We start from the raw sequence: 20853 nt of genomic DNA on the forward strand, positions 1-20853 counted from the left end.
AGACTGATCTTGCTAACCTGCAATTTTAACAGCAGACTACCTTGTGATGCTGCCATTAGGCTCTCTTTCTTAGCCACAACCCGACCCCCAAGCTGTAATATTTGGATAATGTAGACTGCACTGGAAAAGCAATAAAATACAATGAGAGTGCAAGCCTCTTCAAGTTTACTTAGTTTGGATGTAGCCTCGGCGCTCGGGATCCAAATGCAGTGTTTTATTTAGTGGTGTACACAGGTTGATTCCAAATTTTAAAAATACAGATCCAATTAGCTTCCTTTTAAATCTGAATTAGAAGGATTGTTTGTTTCACCTACAAAGAGCTCAAGGGTGAGATACGTGGTTCTCTTTCTCCCCACTTTCTCCTCACAACAACCTTGTAAGGTAGCTTAGGCCAAGAGACAGCAACTGGCTCAAGGCTGCCCAGAAAACTTCAAAGTCCAGTGGGGATGCTTATTTCAGTTTCACAAAATCACAACACTGCTGTCATTTTGCAGATACTTTATCTTTTTATTTTTTGCCCTTAGAAAAATATACATTTTTTTAAAAGTCTCTTTCCATCCAGTGCCACATATTAAAAGTATAGAAAAGCATTAACAAAATGCTGGCTTTATTCTGGGTAACTGAAGATTCATCTCTTATTCCATGCTCTGTGGATTCTCCTCCAAGGATCACTCAGGACAGCTGCAACTAGTATGAAAAATATCAGCATCAAGCCTTTGGCAAGAGTCTGCGAGTACGGTTCTCCTGAAAGACAGATTGAAACAGTAATCAACAGTAATCAACTGTAGTAATAACATGACATGATAGCTGATTTGTGTCTTGAGTCCTGTCATTCCAAAGCCAGAACCACCGCCGTAAAAGCCCTACTTGATGTCGCATTTGAACCTTTCACAATGAGATTCACCTGACTGCAAATATAGCATGGACTGATACTGAGCAAGGAAGTTCCTGTAATTAGTACATAAGGTAAAGGTAAAGGGACCCCTGACCATTAGGTCCAGTCGTGACCGACTCTGGGGTTGCGGCGCTCATCTTGCTTTACTGGCCGAGGGAGCCGGCGTACAGCTTCCGGGTCATGTGGCCAGCAGGACTAAGCCGCTTCTGGCGAACTAGAGCAGTGCACGGAAACGCCCTTTACCTTCCTGCTGGAGCGGTACCTATTTATCTACTTGCACTTTGATGTGCTTTTGAACTGCTAGGTTGGCAGGAGCAGGGACCGAACAACAGGAGCTCACCCCGTCACGGGGATTCGAACCGCCAACTAAAACACCTACAAATTATTTAGTTGTAAGCTGTAAGGGATAAGGAACCTCCTTAGATTCCAGCTCCCGTCAGCCCCAGCCAGAGTGGCCAAAGGTGAGGCATGATGGGGAACTGGAATCCAGCAACACCTTAACAAGGCTCGACACCCTTGTGTAAATAACCCATCTGAATGCTTGTCAAGAAACCACCAGGTTCCCTCTATCTTTTTACCAGTGTAGTAGCGTGTCAAGGGATAAAGAAGTTCTGGCCAGCAAACATCATTCCTCTTGCAGTCATATTCTGTGTAGTTAATCTGAAATCTGCAAAACAGTTTAAAATAAAGTCTTACAGTCAGATGGATGTTGTTGTTTTATTAGATTTGTAAATTTTTCCTGATGCTGGGGAATTCTACCTGTTGTTAACAGACAGTGGGGAGGGGGGCAGTGTATGTGCATGTGATAGATCCTTATTATTGTGTGATCACCACAATCAGGGCCAGCAGGACACAGCTGACTTCCCATGGTAAACATGGGGGGGGGGAGCAGCAATGGTGTTTGCTTGTTCCAATTCTGTGTTATTGCTATGCCCCCATGGCAGCCATATTGTTATGTCACAGCCCACTGCAGCTATTTTGTGACTGGTGCCCACAACACTTTCACATAATTCAAAATGTGCTCTCTGTTCCAAAAAGGTTGGTGACCCCAGTCCAATGCATACACTGCGCCAAGCTACTCAGGTATCAAAATGACTACCCCTTTTTTCTATTAAGCCAAATTCAATGTTTAACTGATGCTATTATTATTACTATTATGATTTATATACCTGGGGGTCTCAGGCTGTTCACAGAATAAAATCAAGATATAAAACCACAAAATAAATAATAAAAATAAAAACAACCACCCAATAGCCCCCCCCAAAAAACCCACATTTTAAAAGGGCACAGGATGTAAATCAGATCAACCATAGATATTAACACATTTAATAGAATTACAGTAACCTAGCATCCAAGAGGGTTACCTTGTCTTTGGAACAGGGGGTTGTGCTGGTATTATAATAAACTGCACTGCAGCAGAGATAGAAAGAGAGCCGGCTTTATCTTCACAGGCAATTGGACACTGAACTTGCCAGGTTACTGTTGAAATACTAAATATGAAGAGAAAATCTATATTACAAAACCTCAAGAAACAACACTGCAATATTAGGCTACATACTGTTATAGCAGCTTTGATTTTGTCAATATCCTTACATAAGGTGACCAGTTAGATCTGCTTTAAAGTACAAAGGTCAATCTTGCACTTGCATTTCACTTCAACTACTTTTTTGTAATGATTTTGAACATTAGATGGGAGCATTGTAATCAATTAGGCTAACATTTAAAAGGTAGCAATCTTAATATCCTTTGCCTTCATCTAGATGAGCAGGTAGTGGATTTATTGAATTGAATAAATAACTGTAAATTACAGTATTCCCAGGGCTCAAGTGTCTAGCATAACACATTGCATTGCCCCTCTTCTAGCAGAAAATGGAGATTGGTACAATACAAATCTACTTAATTTGCATAATGCATTTTTATTGACCCAAGACCCTTCTCACCCAGTGCAGAGTACAACACAATGGATAAAACCATTGTAAATTTGTGAAAGAAAAGAAAGAGCAGTTCTGCCGAACATAGCTAGTTTTCTTACGTACCTGACCTGTACCCCAACTATCTCCTGCTGTGGAATCCCTTCTACTGCTCCAACATCAGCAGTGATAATTTGAATATTCAAGTGGGTAGGAATATCAAGGCAAATCCCTTTCAAATCTCCAAAACTTGCATTTGTATCTGCACCGAACGTATCTAAATCTGTTAATGGGGGGAAAACATTGTTCTGAGAAACTATTGAACAGTGTTGAACAGCTTATCTTTTTCTTTCAAGGTTTCAAGGGAAAAGGGGCAATGTTGTTGTTTTCATTTTTTTAAGGGGCAGGGCTAATTGAACACAATGAGATGACCTGCTGAGTAAATATACAGAGGACAGAATAATTAATCATGCTTTCCAGAAAACAGAGCAACCCTATACTCTTAAATACATTGAGATACTATTTTCTTACATCTACATCCTGCCTGTCTTCAAGACAGCACACGCACAGTTCCTAGGCAACTACCCACCCAGGTTCTGATCAGACCCAGACCTGCTTAGATTCTGCATGTGTCTTCAGACTTTAACCTGGGACCACATGACACCACTGCTTCCTATGGCCCCTCAATCAGTATAACAATTCTGTAATTTCATTTGTTTTGAAATATCAAAATTCAACTGCACAACTTTGAATCTAATATGGAAAAAATAGTCATGCTTTGCGGTGTTTAAAATGTTACTATCTCAAAATGTTTATACATGTGGTTATGCCATATGCTATTAAATTAATTTTTTAATAGGAATGACTTACTTTAACTAAATGAAAACTCAGCAATTGACTCAATGCTAGTGAATGTTGGTACTCACAAATAATTTCCACCCAATCATCTGGAGCGCTAGTAGAGGAGTTCCCTCTCTTTCCGACATGAGTAGCTTGCACCAACGAATTAAGTCTTTTGGTAACATTCTCCCTGCAATAATGGAAGTTGGAACATTACAATTATCCACACTTGAAAAGAAATTATTCAGGGTAGCAGAAACCAATACAGCTTTGTTGATGAAAACATTGCTCTCCTTTAATGTCCTGGGATTTTTGTTTAGCCAAAGTGTGGTTTGTTTTATCGTCCAAACCAAGTCCCACAAGCTAACCATAGTCTGTTTTCTCACAACAAACTTCAATTTGAAACCATGATTTGTTGATGGCTTATTTTAACTAAACAGCCCTATTTAACCATGGTTTGATTGTCCAACGCACACTAAAGGCACAAAGCAAAACCAGCAGGAAATCAAAACACACTTTAGAGAAACAAGCTGCAGCTTGGATACTCATCTCTTTGATAATTCACGGTTTGCTGAACAAACCATGGTTAAAAGAAACCATGGCTAAGTGTTATGTTCAAATGTAACCAATGATAGAATTTCAATGTGAGATTAAAACTCCCTCATTCAGACTTTCCACAAGTAGAAAAAGGGAAGAAAACACTCCATCTCACCTCAACTGATTGCAGTTGTCCTTAAGATCAACTTCTAAAATGCATCCAGAGATTGAATTTAATCCGAACAAAATTGGTGTGAGACCTGCCGATGCACACAAGCCTTTGCCATCTATGTAACAGAAGTATTTGCTTGAGAAAACCTCATATTTTTTTCAGGTTCTTGCTTACAGTTTTATGTAATATAGTTTTTAAGCAAAAATTACTAAGGTGCACAATAAAATAATAATGTTGAGGTCTTACTGAGTTCACCTTTTTACATCCATTAGAAACAGAGATGTTTTAATTCAATCCAAGCTGAAGTGACTGAGCTGTCACAGAGCACTTCTACACAGGACCAAGACTATAACGCTGTTTCAGGAAAGCTTTTTAAATGGCAGATCTCAGTATTTCCCTTCTGAAGCATTTCAAAGGAAAGTGGTATGATATCAGAAGCAAAAGCAGAAAAGCCAACTAAGGCTTTAGGTAGAAACAGTGTCTAATTATCTCTGTATCTGCCATAGATCAGATAAATACATATTTATAGTTAGTTTTACAGTATATTTCGAATCAACAAAACACATATCAACTCCAATTACACTGTTGTAATAATAATAATAAACAATTTCTCTATCTATGTATCTATCTATTTACTATTTCATTATTTATACCCCGCCCAACTGGCTGGGTTTCCCCAGCCACTCTGGGCAGCTTACCTTAACCAAACAGTATAGAAATTAGTGTTAGGGTGATAAACCTAATTCTGAAATGTTCATTTGTATCACGGTTCTATAACACTCCATATCAAAATGTAGTACCGGGCTTCCAAAGTTGCAAAATGGTGACAGCGTCGGAAGAATTCAGATTTGCTGCTCTAATCGGTTTGCCAATTTGATAACCTATACAGAAAGAGATGGTTTTGTGTGAAGTTTTATAGATGTTAATCATTGTCGACAAGCAATACTGTCAAATAACTGTGTTACAGTGCATTCTTAGCCATGTCTGCTCAGAAGTAAATTTTACTGAACTTAATGCTTAAACCCAGGTGAGGGGTTGGGATTGCAACCTTAAGTCTTCTTAGAGTTAACACCGAAAGCATCAGGTTTTGCCATTTTCACCCCCCACATACATCATTACAAATATGTTGCATTTTCCCTGGCGAGCATATAACCACCACCAATGAGGCTTTTCACCTGGATTCCCAGACAATTCTTCTCTGCTTGTAGTGTTTACACTCACAAAGTTGACTGTGAATTTCTGTGTCAGTATTTCTGAAAAAGGAAAAGGATACACAATAAATGCTAATGAAAAGGAGGAATACCATTTTGTTGAACCTTTAATTCAGCAATTTTCATACAAATCATAACCTAAATTTTGATAGCCAATACAATACTGCATCCTTTAAAACCCACTGATATTTCTCTGTTTATATATAGATCATTTCAAAGCTGAATAGATCTTTTTGTGATTTCTATACACCACTGCAGAGGGCAAGATGTGCACTTTTCTGGAGACACAGCATACATGATGGCTACAGGGCAACCCTTTAGTATTTGTAGCTACAGGAGAAGAACCTCAGGATATGATACAACCAGCACAAAGGATGTCCTGCTCTTTTTTGCTTGGTTTTTCTTTCAATGGGGCATATAGCAGACATGTGGCAGAATCTTTTCTCATCAAAATCAGGTAAACAAATGTCAAATCCAGTGAACTTCTTTTGTGGCACAGAGCTAGAGGTCTGTGAAAGCCCTCCTGAGAGGTCTTTTGTCTCACAGCATGCATGACTGCAGTTGATGGAGGCTCCACCTACTGAAATAGACCAAGCATTAAGTCATTTCCATTCTCCTGCCTCTTAAGCAAGTGGGAGAAGTTTCGCAGACCTGGATACAGCAAGTACCGTAAATTTTGCTCCAAAACACGCACTTTTTTGCTCCGAGAAAGTAAGGGAAAATGCCTGTGCGTGTTAAGGAGCGAATGCACGGATCAGAGCCATGGCTGCCGTCAGTCAGGCAAAGCGGGAGCCACTTACACGCTCTACGAGGCTCTCACTTTGCTTTCTTTAAAGCGACCTGGAGCCAGGAAAGAGGGAGGGAAGGAGAGCCATAGCAGCAAAGCCGGCAGCAGCCGCTTACACGGGAGGAGGGACAGACGCTAGCAAAGGTCTGCGCGCTCTCTAAACAGAGCAATGAGGCTGCAGAGAGACAGCAGGAAAGATAAAATTTAAGCAACCAGCAGCAAAATAAAACCAACCTCGAGCTCTGAGCCAGCGCAGTGAAAACCAGGAAGTAAAAAAAAGGCTGGGGAGGGCATGAGGGAGAGGGGAAAACTTCGCAAATCCCCCGCGTCTCAGCTGATCGGCTGGGATGGAGCAGCTTGTTTTCAGGCAGGATAGATTTGAGCATTGTCTGGGTCCTAGTGCCCCTACCTCTTTTTTGTGGTCCATTCTATTGCTGCTGGTGGCTGCTTATCATTCAGGCTGCAAGGAGGAGCAGTTTTACACAGCTAATGGCGAATCCCCTGCAATCCAAGTCCTCCTCACTTGCTCAAATCTATTCCGCCTCAAAACAAGGAGCGGAAGGAAAAGGCTGCAAACTGTTAAATGGAAAAAAACCCAGGCACAGGGCAAATACCTTAAGTATACCTTTAAAGCAACAGTGCTCTTTCCCTCCCTCCTCCCCGCGGAAAAGCTCCTTGTCCCTTGAGTTATTTTCCTTCCCTCCCCACTTAAAACGTGGTTACAAAGCACGGATCCACATGGATCCCCAGGATTTTTGCATTGGGCTACCCCAAACTCACTGTCAGATCACATGTCTGTGGCCACAGCATGAACCATAAGAATCATACATCCACTGTTTCATTTAGAATATTTTTTCCTCGTTTTCCTCCTCTAAAAACTACGTGCGTGTTATGGTCAGATGCGTGTTATAGAGCGAAAAATACGGTATTTGGCACGTTCAGAAAGGTACCAAGTACTTGAACAGAGGCAGCAAAACGAAGCGTTGCTCCCCTCCTCACTCTATTTGAACAGCAGACCCGCATTCAATATCACCAGTTCTCCTTGGGTTTAAAAACAGTATGCCATGGGGGTCAGGATTTGCTGGCCCCATCTTACCAGCCACCGAGCTGAAAATTCTCTTTCATGTCACACTCCAATAATGTTTCAAGATTATGCCATATAAACAACAAGGACTGGGAGTGGGAGAGAAACTGAGCAAGGAATGCAAAAAAAGAAATATGATGGTACCTTCTGGACATACTGCTCCAGAAATGACGGTGACTTGTATTTCTATTATTCTCTTGCCTTCCCATATGATTGTATAATCTTCTCCAAAGGTCACATTTCTGCATTCTGAACACAAAAAAACAATTTGTATGAAATCCGAATTTCATTGTAATTTAAAGAAAGCTCTAGCGATCTGGTGATTTAGAGAGAGAGTTGAACACAGACTTACCTCTGCCAGTGCAGCTCCCTACATCAGTGTCTTTCCTCTCATATGTCACCTTTGGCTTGATGCTGTCTGGCAAGAAAACAAACAGATTATTGAGTGCAACAAGTCTGAAAAACAACCTGCAACAAAGCAGATTATAATTGCAGCAAGGGGGATCCCAGATGCAGAATAAGACATACAGATGGTTTTCTAGAGCATAACTTACACAGGGGGAAAGATTATGATTTATTTATAGATGTATTCATATATCTCCCACTCATAAAATATCAAGGTATTGCACTACATAAAATAATGCAAAACAATGCAAAATATGACTGGCTCATCTAAAAAAGAAAATTGAACTGAACAGGCCTGTCAGCATAAAAATGATGATGGATATGCAGCTTGAATAGCAGGATTCCTGAACCTAGCAACCAGTTGGTTGGGGAGGAGGTACTTGCAAGTTCTTTCTTCTTTTCAACAGGTGACTTGACACTATCAGTCCCGATAGTGCCCTTTGTTGTCAGGACATGGTCTGAAAGCAGAGAAGGCAGCAATCTTGTTGAAGATAAGCAGGTCTTCAGGTTGTGGTCAGAAATTATCTAGAACCTCTAGGCTCACTACCTTGAGTTCGACCTACAAGTATGTATATATTGTTGGTGGATCAGTGTTTGCAAGCTCATAGTACGATTTGAGAGAAGAGCCAGGTCAAATTATACCTTGCATCATTTTACTTCATTTTACTCTTGAAGATAAAGAACAGTTTAAGCCTGGCAGCCATGCCTGAAAACAATGGTTACAGGTATTAGAAAATAACACTTCAATCAACCTAATTCTGATGGAGCAAAGAGCAACCTATTATTTCTGATCCCAACGTACCTCCAGTACCGCTGTTTATTGCTATGTTAGGTGGCGTGTTCCCCACTCCATCACAAGCGCTGAGACATTCGGCTTCAAAATTCTGAAGGAAGGCAACAGGGGCATTTCTTGCACATTGCCCAGCTATGAATTGCTGCATCACATAGGAAGAAAAGAGCTGAACATCAGATTTGTTTTTGTGAAATTTGTTTTCTCTCCTAAACAAGCTCAAAGCCAGCAGTAGAGAACTTTTTTTCATCTTGAGGGGGCCACTTCCTCAGTGGACAATTTTGGGGTGGGGGCTGCATTCCAGTGGTGGGTGCAGCCAGAGGCAAAACTGAGCAGGGCTAGATGCAAAAGCAGGAGCAGCAATGGGTTTGGCTCTGATCTTTGTACAGTAGGTCATACTGTAGTCCAGCCACGCAAAAGACAGCCTCTACACCCCTTGTTTCTTCATCCAGGCAAGCAAGAGTTCAAAGATAAATTCCAGCCAGGCAAAAGCACATGAAGGGAATACACAGCAGGAGGCAGCAGGTGTTTTGGAAGGAGGGGCGTGACCGAGGGAGACTCCCAAAAGCCTGATTTAGGAGCTTGGTGGGTGCCATTTATCCCATGAGCCAGAGGTCCCTCACACTGCTCTAAGCAAACACAAAAAGAGCCAAGGTGGGGGGGGTGTCACTCACTCAAGCAGGCTGTCATTACCTGAGGAACTGTAAAATACCCATTCTGAACAGTCATAACTGGATCTCCTTGTCTGTAACCACTGGAAAGTTTTCCTGGGATGGTTTGTAATGGTACTTTAAATGAAGAAACTCGGGGTGAAGAACTGCAAAAAACATTTTTTAAAAAAAACACCACATTTGTATATTATTAAAGCCTTCAGTTTCTACAGAATCACAGCATTATGCTTGGTGAGTGGAGACAGAGGACAGAGAGAGGAGCTTTTCTTTCTCTCTTATAATTCTCAAACTCAGGATCCCTCAATGAAACTGATCAGAAGATTCAGGGCTGATAAAAAGAAGTATTCCTTCAGAAGTACATACTGTCCTTCCGTCATCAAACACATTGCCACATGATGTTATGATAGCCTCTAGCTCAGATGGCCGAGTAGCCAGTCAGACTAGCGGCCACTGATAGATCAAAAGTAACATTTGTGTAAAACAGCAGAATGCCACTCAGTATCAGCTTGAGGGGAAGAACAACGGAAGAGGACTGCTTCCTCCATACTCTGCTTGGCTGCCATTGGAGCCAGGATGCTGGACTAGCTGCCAAGCCTTTGGTCCGATCCAACAGCCAGGCTCTTCTACTGTTTGTAGCGGTAGCAAGATCTGCTCAGCACATGAACTAAGAGGGAGCAGTAGGTAACAGCTTGAAGATCTCTGCAGCTGGTTCTCTCCCTCCTCCCAAATATGTTTTGTTATCCTGTACAGTGGTACCTCGCAAGACGAATGCCTTGCAAGACGAAAAACTCGCTAGACGAAAGGGTTTTTCGTTTTTTGAGCTGCTTCGCAAGACGATTTTCCCTATGGGCTTGCTTCGCAAGACGGAAACGTCTTGCAAGTTTGTTTCCTTTTTCTTAACACCGTTAATACAGTTGCGACTTGACTTCGAGGAGCAACTCATAGAACGCGGTGTGGTAGCCTTTTTTGAGGTTTTTAAAGACTTTGGTGATTTCTGAAGCTTTTCCAAAACTTTCCCGACACCGTGCTTCGCAAGACGAAAAAAATCGCAAGACGACAAAACTCGCGGAACGAATTAATTTCGTCTTGCGAGGCACCACTGTATGTGGCAACAGGAAACAAGAGAATGTATAGCCTGCGCGAGAAAATTAAAAATAAAGCATGGGGCCCAGAGAAAGGGAACAGCTGGGATGGAGAACCTGGAGCTCTCCAGGTGTTGTTAGACCGACTCACATCAGCCTCAGCTTGCATGGACCTGAGCAAAAACCAGGACAGGGAGGAAGAGCTCTGTACCAGCCTTTGTCAACCTGGGAGCCTCCAAACATTTTGGACTATGATTCCCATTAGCCTCAGCCAGCACAGCTGTGCTGGTTAAAACTGTTAGGTGCTGTAGACCTAAACACCTGAAAAGCACCAGATTGGCAAAGGCCGCCCTGAATTGCAGCAAATATATTTGATATGGCAGGCACCTACAGTAATGCTGGTTGTTTGAAACATAGCTATTTGTGATGGCATTCCCTAAGCACTGCCTTTCATTAGTGGCTCTATTGGAAATTCTGGGTATCTGTGATATCTGTGCTTTTAGGAACTTACTGTTTTATTGCACTGATTTTATTCTATAAAGTGCCTTACTTATTTTACAATGAAAGGTGATATATAAATGTCTTAATAAATAAGTTTTATAAGAATGAAAGGTTCATAAAGTGCTCATTGTTTCTTTTAAAAATATTCTTGGATGACGGAATTGATGGGAAGAGGTAATTCCACTGCCGGAAATATAGTGAAAAGAGAAAATTAACAAAACTGTGCAAGCATGAGAGGTAGAGAGAAACTGGGTCACTTGCATGCACTTAGTTAGGGACTATCTCACAGGAATGCACATATCCCAGGTAAGTCTCCATACTTACACAGCCCCATGATAGAAATAACCCCGGAAAGGTGTGTTATTAATGGAAGACTGCACACATAGGAAGGGAAACCAGTCAGGGGCACTGTTCCCCGTCTGGACAGAGCACAGTTGGTCAAAAGGTGGACTGACATCCCCACCAAATATTCCTTTAAAACATGACCCATTGAACAGTTGCTTCATCTCTGAGGTGCATTCCTAGAAAAAGGAAAAGGGGAAAAAAAGGTTCTACTTTTTGCCAAACTAAAAATACGTGGTACAATAAAGCACAAGCTTTGGGGAGTGACTGTAGCTCAGTGGTAGAGCACATGCCCTGCATGCAGAAGGTCCCAGATTCATCGATCCCTGGCACATCCAGTTAAAACAGGTGTGGGGAACTACACACTGAACTACAGCTCCCATCAGCCTCACCAAGAATGTTGAATGGCAGGGATGATGGGAGTCATAGCTCAGCAACATCCAGAGGTCCAAAGGTTCCCCACACCTGAGTTAAACGGATCCCAGGTAGCAAGACAACACCTAAAACCCGGAAGATCCACTCCAGTCAGAGCAGAAAATACTGGGCTAGATGGACAAAGAGGCCTGCATGAACTTATCTTACATGCACTTTTAAAGAAAGAAAAGGTAAGCAGGGTAGACACTGCGGAGGTCACCCCTGCTGCTTATCAACCCCGGGAGCCATCAGCCACATTTTTTTCATATTTTTTCCTTCTTATTAAATTGGTTCAACTTCTGAAGACCAGAAGTCACAACCATTGTTGGCTTACTGTGTCATAGTGCTAAATATAAAGAACAACACAAAGTTCTCTCGCAAATAATATTGCAGGCATTTTTGTAGATTTTCCCTAAGAATGCTTACAGTGAAGAAAGTTTTCAAAATTAAATGTAGAAACAGTACCAAATCACAGCAGCAACGGATATCGCAGGCTCCTGCAGTGAGATTGCAAGGACAAGATCCCAGTGGCTGAAACACTTGATTGGGGATCACTGTTGTACTATCTATTTAAAAAAAGGAGAAAAATAACTTCAGCTCTGAAACTTAAGGCGCTCCTCCCCACCCCACAGCTGTTATCTAGTGGCAGCCAGTCCATCTGACTGCAGTGGAAAAAAGATGGGGAGCAGGGCCACTCCACTGGTTCTGCTGGGAAATCAACCCCATTTGAATCTTAATAATTTTAATTATTTGATTATTTGTACCCTGCCCATCTGACTGTGTTTCCCCAGCCTGCCTCTCCCTGAACTTTTAGATACACACACACAGAGACAAATATGGTGCAGGGTGGAGAGTTCTTCCATTTTGTAGGCAAAGTTGCTTCTTCTCCATATACTTACATAGGACTTTTGAAGTCTAATGGGACTGCTGCATCAAAAGGCTGAAGCCTCAGTGAAAATACACACAGAGTATCACAGAGAAGCAGAAAAGGAAACTCTAAAATATAACATAAAGCAACAGCGACTGAAATACCTTCTCCTTTTCCTGTCACATTTCCTGAGGACGTATTAGCATATATTTCAGCTTGGATCAACAGATGGGCCACCACCACCGAGTCTCGACAAGCCGAGACTTGCAAAGCTTCAACCAAGCAGAGGGCTTCTGTGCAGCAATTGGTGAGATTGGAAGTACACAGCTGCAGACTCCTGGTCAAAGATACCATCACTCTGGAAACATTCTGAAACACACAGTGTGATGGCAGGTAATACATTTACTAAACATCACACAAATTTCAAACACATCTTGATGGAAAAGTGACCTTCAACACCAGTCAGTTCTGTCACCAATTGACAGTTTCCTCTGCCAATTAAATGGGGGGGGGGGCTGGAAGAGCAATAATTAACAAGCACCAAACAAAATGTGTTTAGTATTGCAATGCTAGTGGGAAAACACCCAATGATCAGTGACACATGTGTGAAACAACCACAGAAAGAGATATTATTTGGGATTCTGTGTGGGATTAAGTTAACTGTACAGTTCTCATTTTAACAAGCCTTTGTGAGAGGCATGTATTTTTGATGGTTTTAATTTTTTCCCATCAATTTCTTATCACCTTGTTGGTTTTAAATTGATTGTGCAATTTGTATTGCTTTATAGTTCTTTATTGTTTTAAATTTTTTATTGTATATTGTAATTTTTTAAAAAATTGCAAACCACGCAGAAGACATAATTGGTGGAGAGTATGCAAGTGTAACAAACAAATAAAATAAATATTCGCTTATGTGAGAGGCAGGAGTCCTTTATGGCAGGCAGTCACAGGCTAATCCCATAGTTCAAAAATGCACAAAATTAGAGTCAATGGAGTACTTAAGAAGTATACAGTTAAAATATTGAACCACAATGGAAGGATGGCTTATGGGATTTTTCTACTAACCCCTTGATACGTTACATTCAAACTCCAGTCACCAGTTTTGTTTCTTCCAGTACAATCTGCAAGCGGCAACATTCCTGGAAGAGAGCAAAGAGCAATATGAATACTTTCGGATTTACTCTTCTCTCTCACTTCATCACTGTGAGAGATGGTAGAAGTAGGAAAGTTCATGTACTCAGTCCCAAGTGATCTTTGAGACAGCAAAATGGTCCCACAATTTCGATGGTATTTAAATGTTCAGTTTCTGTTAATTGGTTCTCGTGGGAAACTTGCAGATTCTGGCTAACACAATTAACTCAAGCTGGTGTCAATTTACTCTTGGCAGAAAGCCCAGGTCTGCTTGACCTAGAAACTACTCACTCTGATTGGTTAACGAGCAGCACTCAACTCTGTTATCAAAGGATTGTTAGCTCAGTTTGGTGTGAGGTGTGTTAGGAGTTAGAAGTGCTGTGTATGGTTATGAGAGAGAGAGAGAAAGAAAGAGAGGATTTATTTTGCTTCTATTTGTATGCAGAAACTCTGCTGGTTTTATTTTTCCCTTTTTAATAAATCCTGTAAATAGTTATTCTGAGTCTAGCTGACTAGTCATTACTGCCGCAACTAGCTTCCGCGCTGTGCAGGAAAACTCTGCTACGTTTGGGCTAAAGCCAATAGGGCTATGCCTGACACTTCAAAGTTCCATGAGGTTATGGGCATTGTGCTGCCAGCCTGAGTTGCGGTGGTGTCAGCATCAACGGCGTTGGTTCCAGTAGTTCCAGAAGTTGTTGTTCCTGTTGGTGCAGCAGATGGACTCTGGCTGGTTCCTGACTGTTGTGAGCTGGTGACGCAGTGGACACAAGGACAACAGCTGCAGCGTGTGAGTGCTGGGTGCTGTGGTTCCTGTTTTCTCTCTCGGTGGTCGTGAGTAGCTGGTTCCGGGTTCCAGGGACATCGCTCTCAAGATGGCCTCACAACCAGTTCAGATGGCTTTTGAGCGTCTGAATGACTCCAATTACTTGCTGTGGTCGGAACGCATGCAGGCAGTGCTGCAGAGGGATCGTCTCTGGCAAGTGGTGAGTAAGTTTCCTGCGAAGCCTGATGATGAAGACCTCGATAAAGACCAAAGAGCAAGGGCCACAATTGTCTTGGGGCTGGAAGATTCCCAGTTGCCGTATGTGAGGGGAATCAAGACAGCTAGAGGTGTGTGGCAAGCACTTAAAGAACTCCATGTGCGTGAGACAGCGGTTTCCAAGCTGTTCATTCGCAAGGCATTGTACAAGGCAATGTTACAGCCTGGGGTTACAATGCAGGAACACCTACACAGTTTACAGTTAAAGTTTTCTGCGCTGCAGGAAAGAGACTGTGCATTAGACCAGCAGGAGAAGGTGGCTATTATTTTGAGTTCTCTCCCGGAAAGCTGGGATAATTTAGTTTTGTCTCTAGAAGGCATACAGGAGCGTGATTTATCCGTCAGTTACGTTACTGGGCGTTTGATTGAAGAATGGCAGAAGAGGCAAGAAAGGTCGGTGGCTGCAGAGGCTTCTACAGGTGGGCGGTTTGGAAGGAGTTCTCATGCCGTGCCAGAGGTGAAGCAAAAGCAGCGTACTGGTGAGGAGTCAGCGTTTGCTGTTAGGCGTTGTTTCCGATGTGGGTCTTCAGCGCATCTAAAACGACAATGTCCGGAGTTGGTCAAGTCTCAGTTGCCGGTGCAGGAGCAGAGACGAGATCAGCAGCAGCAGCGTAAAAAGAAATTCTTCAAACGAAAACAGTCGGCTCAGCTGGTGACCGGCGAGGTCAAGATTGCTGATGAGAAACAAGCGGTCTGGGTGGTCGATTCGGGAGCGTCTCGCCACATCGTGAATTCAGATGAATTGTTTGTTTCCAAGAACTCAGCACAGCGCAGCCAGGTGGCTCTAGCAGACGGAAGTACTTCCGAAGTGATTTCGGGGGGTGCAGTTTTTGTTCCTTGTCTTCGTGAATGCCTGCAAAATGTACTTTGTGTGCCGTCATTAAGGAGCAATCTGATGTCTGTAGATTGTTTGCTAAAAGCTGGGTTTAAAGTGTATTTTGAAGGAGACAGTTGCATTATTAAGAAGGCTGGTGAGATTTTAGGCACTGCTAAGTCAGAGGGAGGCTTGTTTTGGCTTAAAGCAGGATCTCAAGTTGCAGCAGTAGTCAGTAAATCTCAGCCTGCAGTGAATAACAAAGCTATACATGACAACTGTGTGCACTTATTGCATAGGAAAATGGGGCATGCTTGCTGGAAAAGTGTACTAAAAATGTCTGAATTGGCTGATGGGGGTAATTTAAAGAGTTGTAACAAGTACCTTGATTGTAATGTTTGTAAAAAGGTTAAAACCCACAGAGTCTCTTACCCCAGAAGTGACAGAGTTAGTGAGTCACCGCTACAGCTGGTTCACATGGACGTAATTGGTCCATTTGCTGTAAGCAGGGGTGGATCGCGTTTTTCACTAACAATTGTGGATGACGCCACGCGTTATTCTTGGGTTTTTCCCATGAAAAATAAGGGTGACGTGTTCACTAAGTTTAAAGGCTGGGTGGCATCTGTGGAAAGATTTCTGTCTGTTAAACTCAGAAGGATTCAGACGGACAGAGGTGGCGAATTTATGTCAAATGCCTTTAAAGATTGGTTACAAAAGCGTGGCATTGGGCATAGAAAAACGAACGTTTTTTCCCCAGAGGAGAATGGCGTTGCAGAGCGAAAAAACAGATCTTTACAAGATATGATGTTTGCCATGCTTGATGATGCTGATTTGCCCATGTCTTATTGGGGGGAGAGCATGCTCACTGCGTGTTATCTCCAAAATAGGCTCTTTCACCAAACAATAGGTACAACCCCGTACTTTAAATTGTTTCAGAAAAAACCTAAAATTGACCATTTGCATGTGTTTGGATCAAAAGCCTGGGTATTAATTCCGAAACAAATGAGAAAGAAGGGAGATCCTAAGACCAAACAGTTAGTGTTTGTGGGTTACCAGGAGCTGGGAAAAGGTTTCCGCTTTGCTGAAGGGACAAATGGCATTGTGATCTCCAGGAATGCCAGTTTTTGTGAACATAGTGGCTGGGAGAGACTACATGCCAATACTGAGGTTTGGTTTGAACCTTCCCAGGAGCTTCATGACTCTGAAGGTAAACATAGAGAATCAGAGTCTGAGGGGGAGGAAAGTTCAGATAAGAGCTCTCAAGAAAGTGGAGTTAGCCAGAGACCAATTGCTAAGCAACAAAAGAGAGGTCGTAGTTCTGAGGAGGAAAGTGGGTCAGAAGAAAAATTTTCTCCCAGAAGGTCTAAAAGACAAAACAAAGGAGTGCCTCCGGTGCGTTTTTCTCCAGATACTGCAAATGTGTTTAGTGTAATTGCAGAGCCCAAGAGTTTTCAGGAGGTGTTAAAGTTACCAAAAGAGGAGGCAGAGCTCTGGAAACAGGCAATGGAGGAAGAGATGTCCTCTCTGAATGAGCACAAGGTTTTTACACCAGTAGCAGCGCCTGAGGGGGCAAAGATTGTAGGCTGCAGGTGGGTGTACAAACTTAAACCTCTGGTGACAGGAGAGTACGAATACAAAGCTCGTTTAGTGGCTCAAGGATATTCTCAGAGGCCTGGAAAAGATTATGACGAGACTTTTTCCCCTACTGCTAAGGGGGACAGTGTAAGGCTGATTTTAACGCTTGGAGCAAAGAGAAAACTCCTGTTAAACCATTTTGATATCCAGACTGCATATTTACATGCACCAATATCAGAAGACCTGTATCTAGCCGAACCGCCTGGTTATGAGACAGGTTCCAATAGAGTGTTGAAATTAAACAAAGCTCTATACGGTCTCAAACAGGCTGCAAGATCTTGGAACAAATGTTTCCATGAGGCCTTAGTGTCATTTGGTTTCAAGCAGAGTACAGCTGACAATTGTGTTTATGTACGTGGTACAGGCAGTGATCAAGAGTTTTGTCTGATTTATGTAGATGATGTATTGTATGCCTGTAAAACAGATAAACAAACTAAAAGGTTTGCCAAGCAATTGTCCAGTAAGTTCAAAGTGAAAGACTTAGGCCCGGTTAGGACATATCTAGGGTTGGAAGTGTGCTGGGCCCAAGATGGCAGCTGCCTAATTAGTCAGCAGAACAAAGTTAAACAACTACTGACTACATACAGGATGCAGGATTGCAAAGGGGCAGCGGTGCCTATGGATCCAGGTTTCATAAAAACACTTCACATAGATGAGAGTCCTGAATTTGAACATCCTGATGTATATCACTCTGTAATTGGAAGTTTATTGTATCTAGCACAGTGGTCCAGACCTGATATTAGCTACGCAGTAGGCATATTAAGTAGATTGGTCTCAAAACCCACACTAAATGCCTGGAAAGGGGTAAAACAAGTTCTGAGATATCTCAAACAGACAATTGGCTATATGTTACAATTAAATTCTTCCGAGGATGAAATGTTGAGTTGCTACTGTGATAGTGACTGGGGAAATTTGCCGGATAGAAAATCTGTCACAGGACTAGTCATAATGGTCGGTGGAGCTTTAATCAGCTGGCGGTCACGCAAGCAAGACGTTGTAAGTGTGTCATCAACGGAATCAGAGTATGCCGCATTGAGTGAATTGTGCAACGAGGTGATTTATTTCAAGCATTTGTTAGCAGATTTAAATGTAAATTGTGGAGAACCAGTACAAGTTTACATTGATAATCAAGCTTGTATAACCTTAAGTAAAACAGAGGGTTTCAAATCGCGTTCCAAACATATCTCTGTAAAATACCAAAATGTACGTTGCTGTGTACAAGACAATGTAATCACCTGTACTTATGTATCAAGTGAAGAAAATGTAGCAGATGTGTTAACTAAACCATTGGCAAAGATAAAGAACAAGCGAATGTGCAAGGGTTTAGGTTTGCTGGAAAAATAATCTCCTACATAGGTGTATTTGGTGTTAATTGTTCGGCAGAATCTGTGAGGGGGTGTTCAGTTTCTGTTAATTGGTTCTCGTGGGAAACTTGCAGATTCTGGCTAACACAATTAACTCAAGCTGGTGTCAATTTACTCTTGGCAGAAAGCCCAGGTCTGCTTGACCTAGAAACTACTCACTCTGATTGGTTAACGAGCAGCACTCAACTCTGTTATCAAAGGATTGTTAGCTCAGTTTGGTGTGAGGTGTGTTAGGAGTTAGAAGTGCTGTGTATGGTTATGAGAGAGAGAGAAAGAAAGAGAGGATTTATTTTGCTTCTATTTGTATGCAGAAACTCTGCTGGTTTTATTTTTCCCTTTTTAATAAATCCTGTAAATAGTTATTCTGAGTCTAGCTGACTAGTCATTACTGCCGCAACTAGCTTCCGCGCTGTGCAGGAAAACTCTGCTACGTTTGGGCTAAAGCCAATAGGGCTATGCCTGACACTTCAAAGTTCCATGATTAAACACATCCAATTTGGGGGAAAAGCAGTGTCAAAAGAATCTTACCTGTTTCATTGTCTGCCACAGCAATACTGAAAACATCTGACGGATTGCTCACCAAAGAAGCAGTGACTACAGGCCCAGACATGTAGATAAAGGGAGGCTGAAAACCTACAAATATAAATCAACATTAGCACTTGTGGAATAAAAAAATGTTATCACTGCCTGTACTTTTGTGCATTTCAACAGTGGCGTAGCGTGGGTTGTCAGCACCCGGGGCAAGGCAAGTAATTTGCGCCCCCTAACCTGTGGATTTGCGCACCCTAACCCTAACCCCCAGATGTTGCGGCCGGTGCGGCCGGCCCCCCCTGCACCCCCCACGCTACGCCACTGCATTTCAATCCCTCTGACCTCACTTTTTATAATCCCTGCACCCATTCCAGCATATAACTATAACCCCCATGCATCTGCTGAAGGGGACTGCAGTGTACAAAAGGCTTATCCATAATAAATGTCTTAAGTCTTCCAAGCGACGCGATATTTTTTGTTATTATCTAGAGACAATTTCCCCATTTTAGGGATTTCATTTCAGACCCCTCTAAGTAGAAAGCTCTTTTTGTGAGTAAGTCTAAGAAATTTTCTTGGGCTAGTTTACAGAAATACGCAATAGAACAGAGGCACCTTTTATTTTGATGTCCTGTGGGATCCCTTTGAGCTGTGGAGCACAAGGAAATGTAACGTTGCCTGACTTGCACTGCACAAGTGCAGTGAGATACTGGGAGGCTGGGCAGAGGGAGGCGAAGCAGTTAATAAAGAGTCTTGCAGGGTGACAAAAGAAAATGGACCACCTCAAGTGCCTTGTTTCCTAAGGCTTTAGGTTGTCAATCTGTTTGCTCCCCAAACCCAGGCACCTTGGGAGCGGGCTCCTGAGCTTCCACAGCTGCGTGGCAGGCAGAAACAAAACAGGTGAGGCTTTTTGCCCAGCGCGGCGAGGTGACGAAGCGGGGGACCGCCTGCCCCTGCCAGATTTCTGCCTGTCCCGCATATGCTATTGCTAGAATGTCTTAGCTGCTTCATCCCGCTCAGGGCAACTTACAACCAAGCCATCAAATGCGCAGGAGAAGCGCCGAAGCGGACGTTGCCCTTTCCTACCCACCCGGATTCCCATCCTGGGCTCCAGCCCCGAAAAAAGCCAGCAGCCCCCAAAGGAGCCGCCGGACGAGCATGGCGAGGCGAAGGAGCCGCTAAAGCGAGCCGCCGCCGCCGCCGCACCGGACAAGGAGCAGCCGAGCCGAGGCCTCCGCAGGCGCCATTTTGCGAACGGGTCCCTCGGTTGCCGTGGAAACGGCTGGGAGGAACCACCTCACGCTGCCCGGCTCTGAAGCGGGAGAAGACCCCCCCAAAAAACTCAAGCCCAGAGTGTTTCACTACGTACATTGATTAACACAGGCTTGAGGTGGGGGAAGGCAATAAAGCAGCAAAGAGTGCAGTCGGAAGTCCCTAGTGTCAAATCTCCTCTCCTCCACCCCTCTGCGTGAATGGTATGTTCCAATATTAAGGCGTGCCTAACAACGGGACGGGACGCGGGTGGCGCTGAGGGTTAAACCACACAGCCTAGGACTTGCCGATCAGAAGGTCGGCAGTTCGAATCCCCGTGACTGGGTTGCTCCCGTTGCTCTATCCCTGCTCCTGCCAACCTAGCTGTTCAAAAGCATGTCAAAGTGCAAGTAGATAAATAGGTACCACTCTGGCGGGAAGGTAAATGGCGTTTCCATGCGCTGCTCTGGTTTGCCAGAAGCAGCTTAGTCCTGCTGGCCGCTTGATCCGGAAGCTGTACGCCGGCTCCCTCGGCCAGTAAAGCGAGATGAGCGCCACAACCCCAGAGTCAGTCACGACAGG

General features: G+C 43.1%; 1 protein-coding gene across 3 annotated transcripts; it reads right to left on the reverse strand.

Moving 5' to 3' along the window:
* Positions 1-483: 483 nt before the first annotated feature.
* TCTN2 (tectonic family member 2) lies at positions 484-20505 on the reverse strand. Of its 3 annotated transcripts, none has more exons than XM_083476451.1 (18): positions 20390-20505; positions 19021-19125; positions 13575-13648; positions 12674-12878; positions 12107-12207; positions 11210-11406; positions 9325-9448; positions 8644-8776; positions 7789-7854; positions 7581-7685; positions 5530-5607; positions 5155-5235; positions 4358-4469; positions 3732-3835; positions 2932-3088; positions 2260-2385; positions 1474-1562; positions 484-744 (listed from the first exon to the last, which is right to left on the reverse strand). In XM_083476451.1, exons 2-18 carry the CDS (start codon positions 19100-19102, stop codon positions 629-631), a joined length of 1950 nt encoding a protein of 649 aa, XP_083332577.1. In that variant the 5' UTR covers positions 19103-19125; positions 20390-20505; the 3' UTR covers positions 484-628. The 3 variants fall into 3 exon arrangements, with proteins under 3 accessions (XP_083332577.1, XP_083332575.1, XP_083332576.1); XM_083476449.1 differs by having other exon boundaries at positions 20111-20496; XM_083476450.1 differs by lacking the exon at positions 20390-20505 and adding an exon at positions 19636-20047.
* Positions 20506-20853: the final 348 nt, after the last annotated feature.

This window comes from Podarcis liolepis (genome assembly GCF_965112155.1).
Source record: "Podarcis liolepis genome assembly, chromosome: 15".
In the NCBI taxonomy this organism is placed as follows: domain Eukaryota; kingdom Metazoa; phylum Chordata; class Lepidosauria; order Squamata; family Lacertidae; genus Podarcis; species Podarcis liolepis.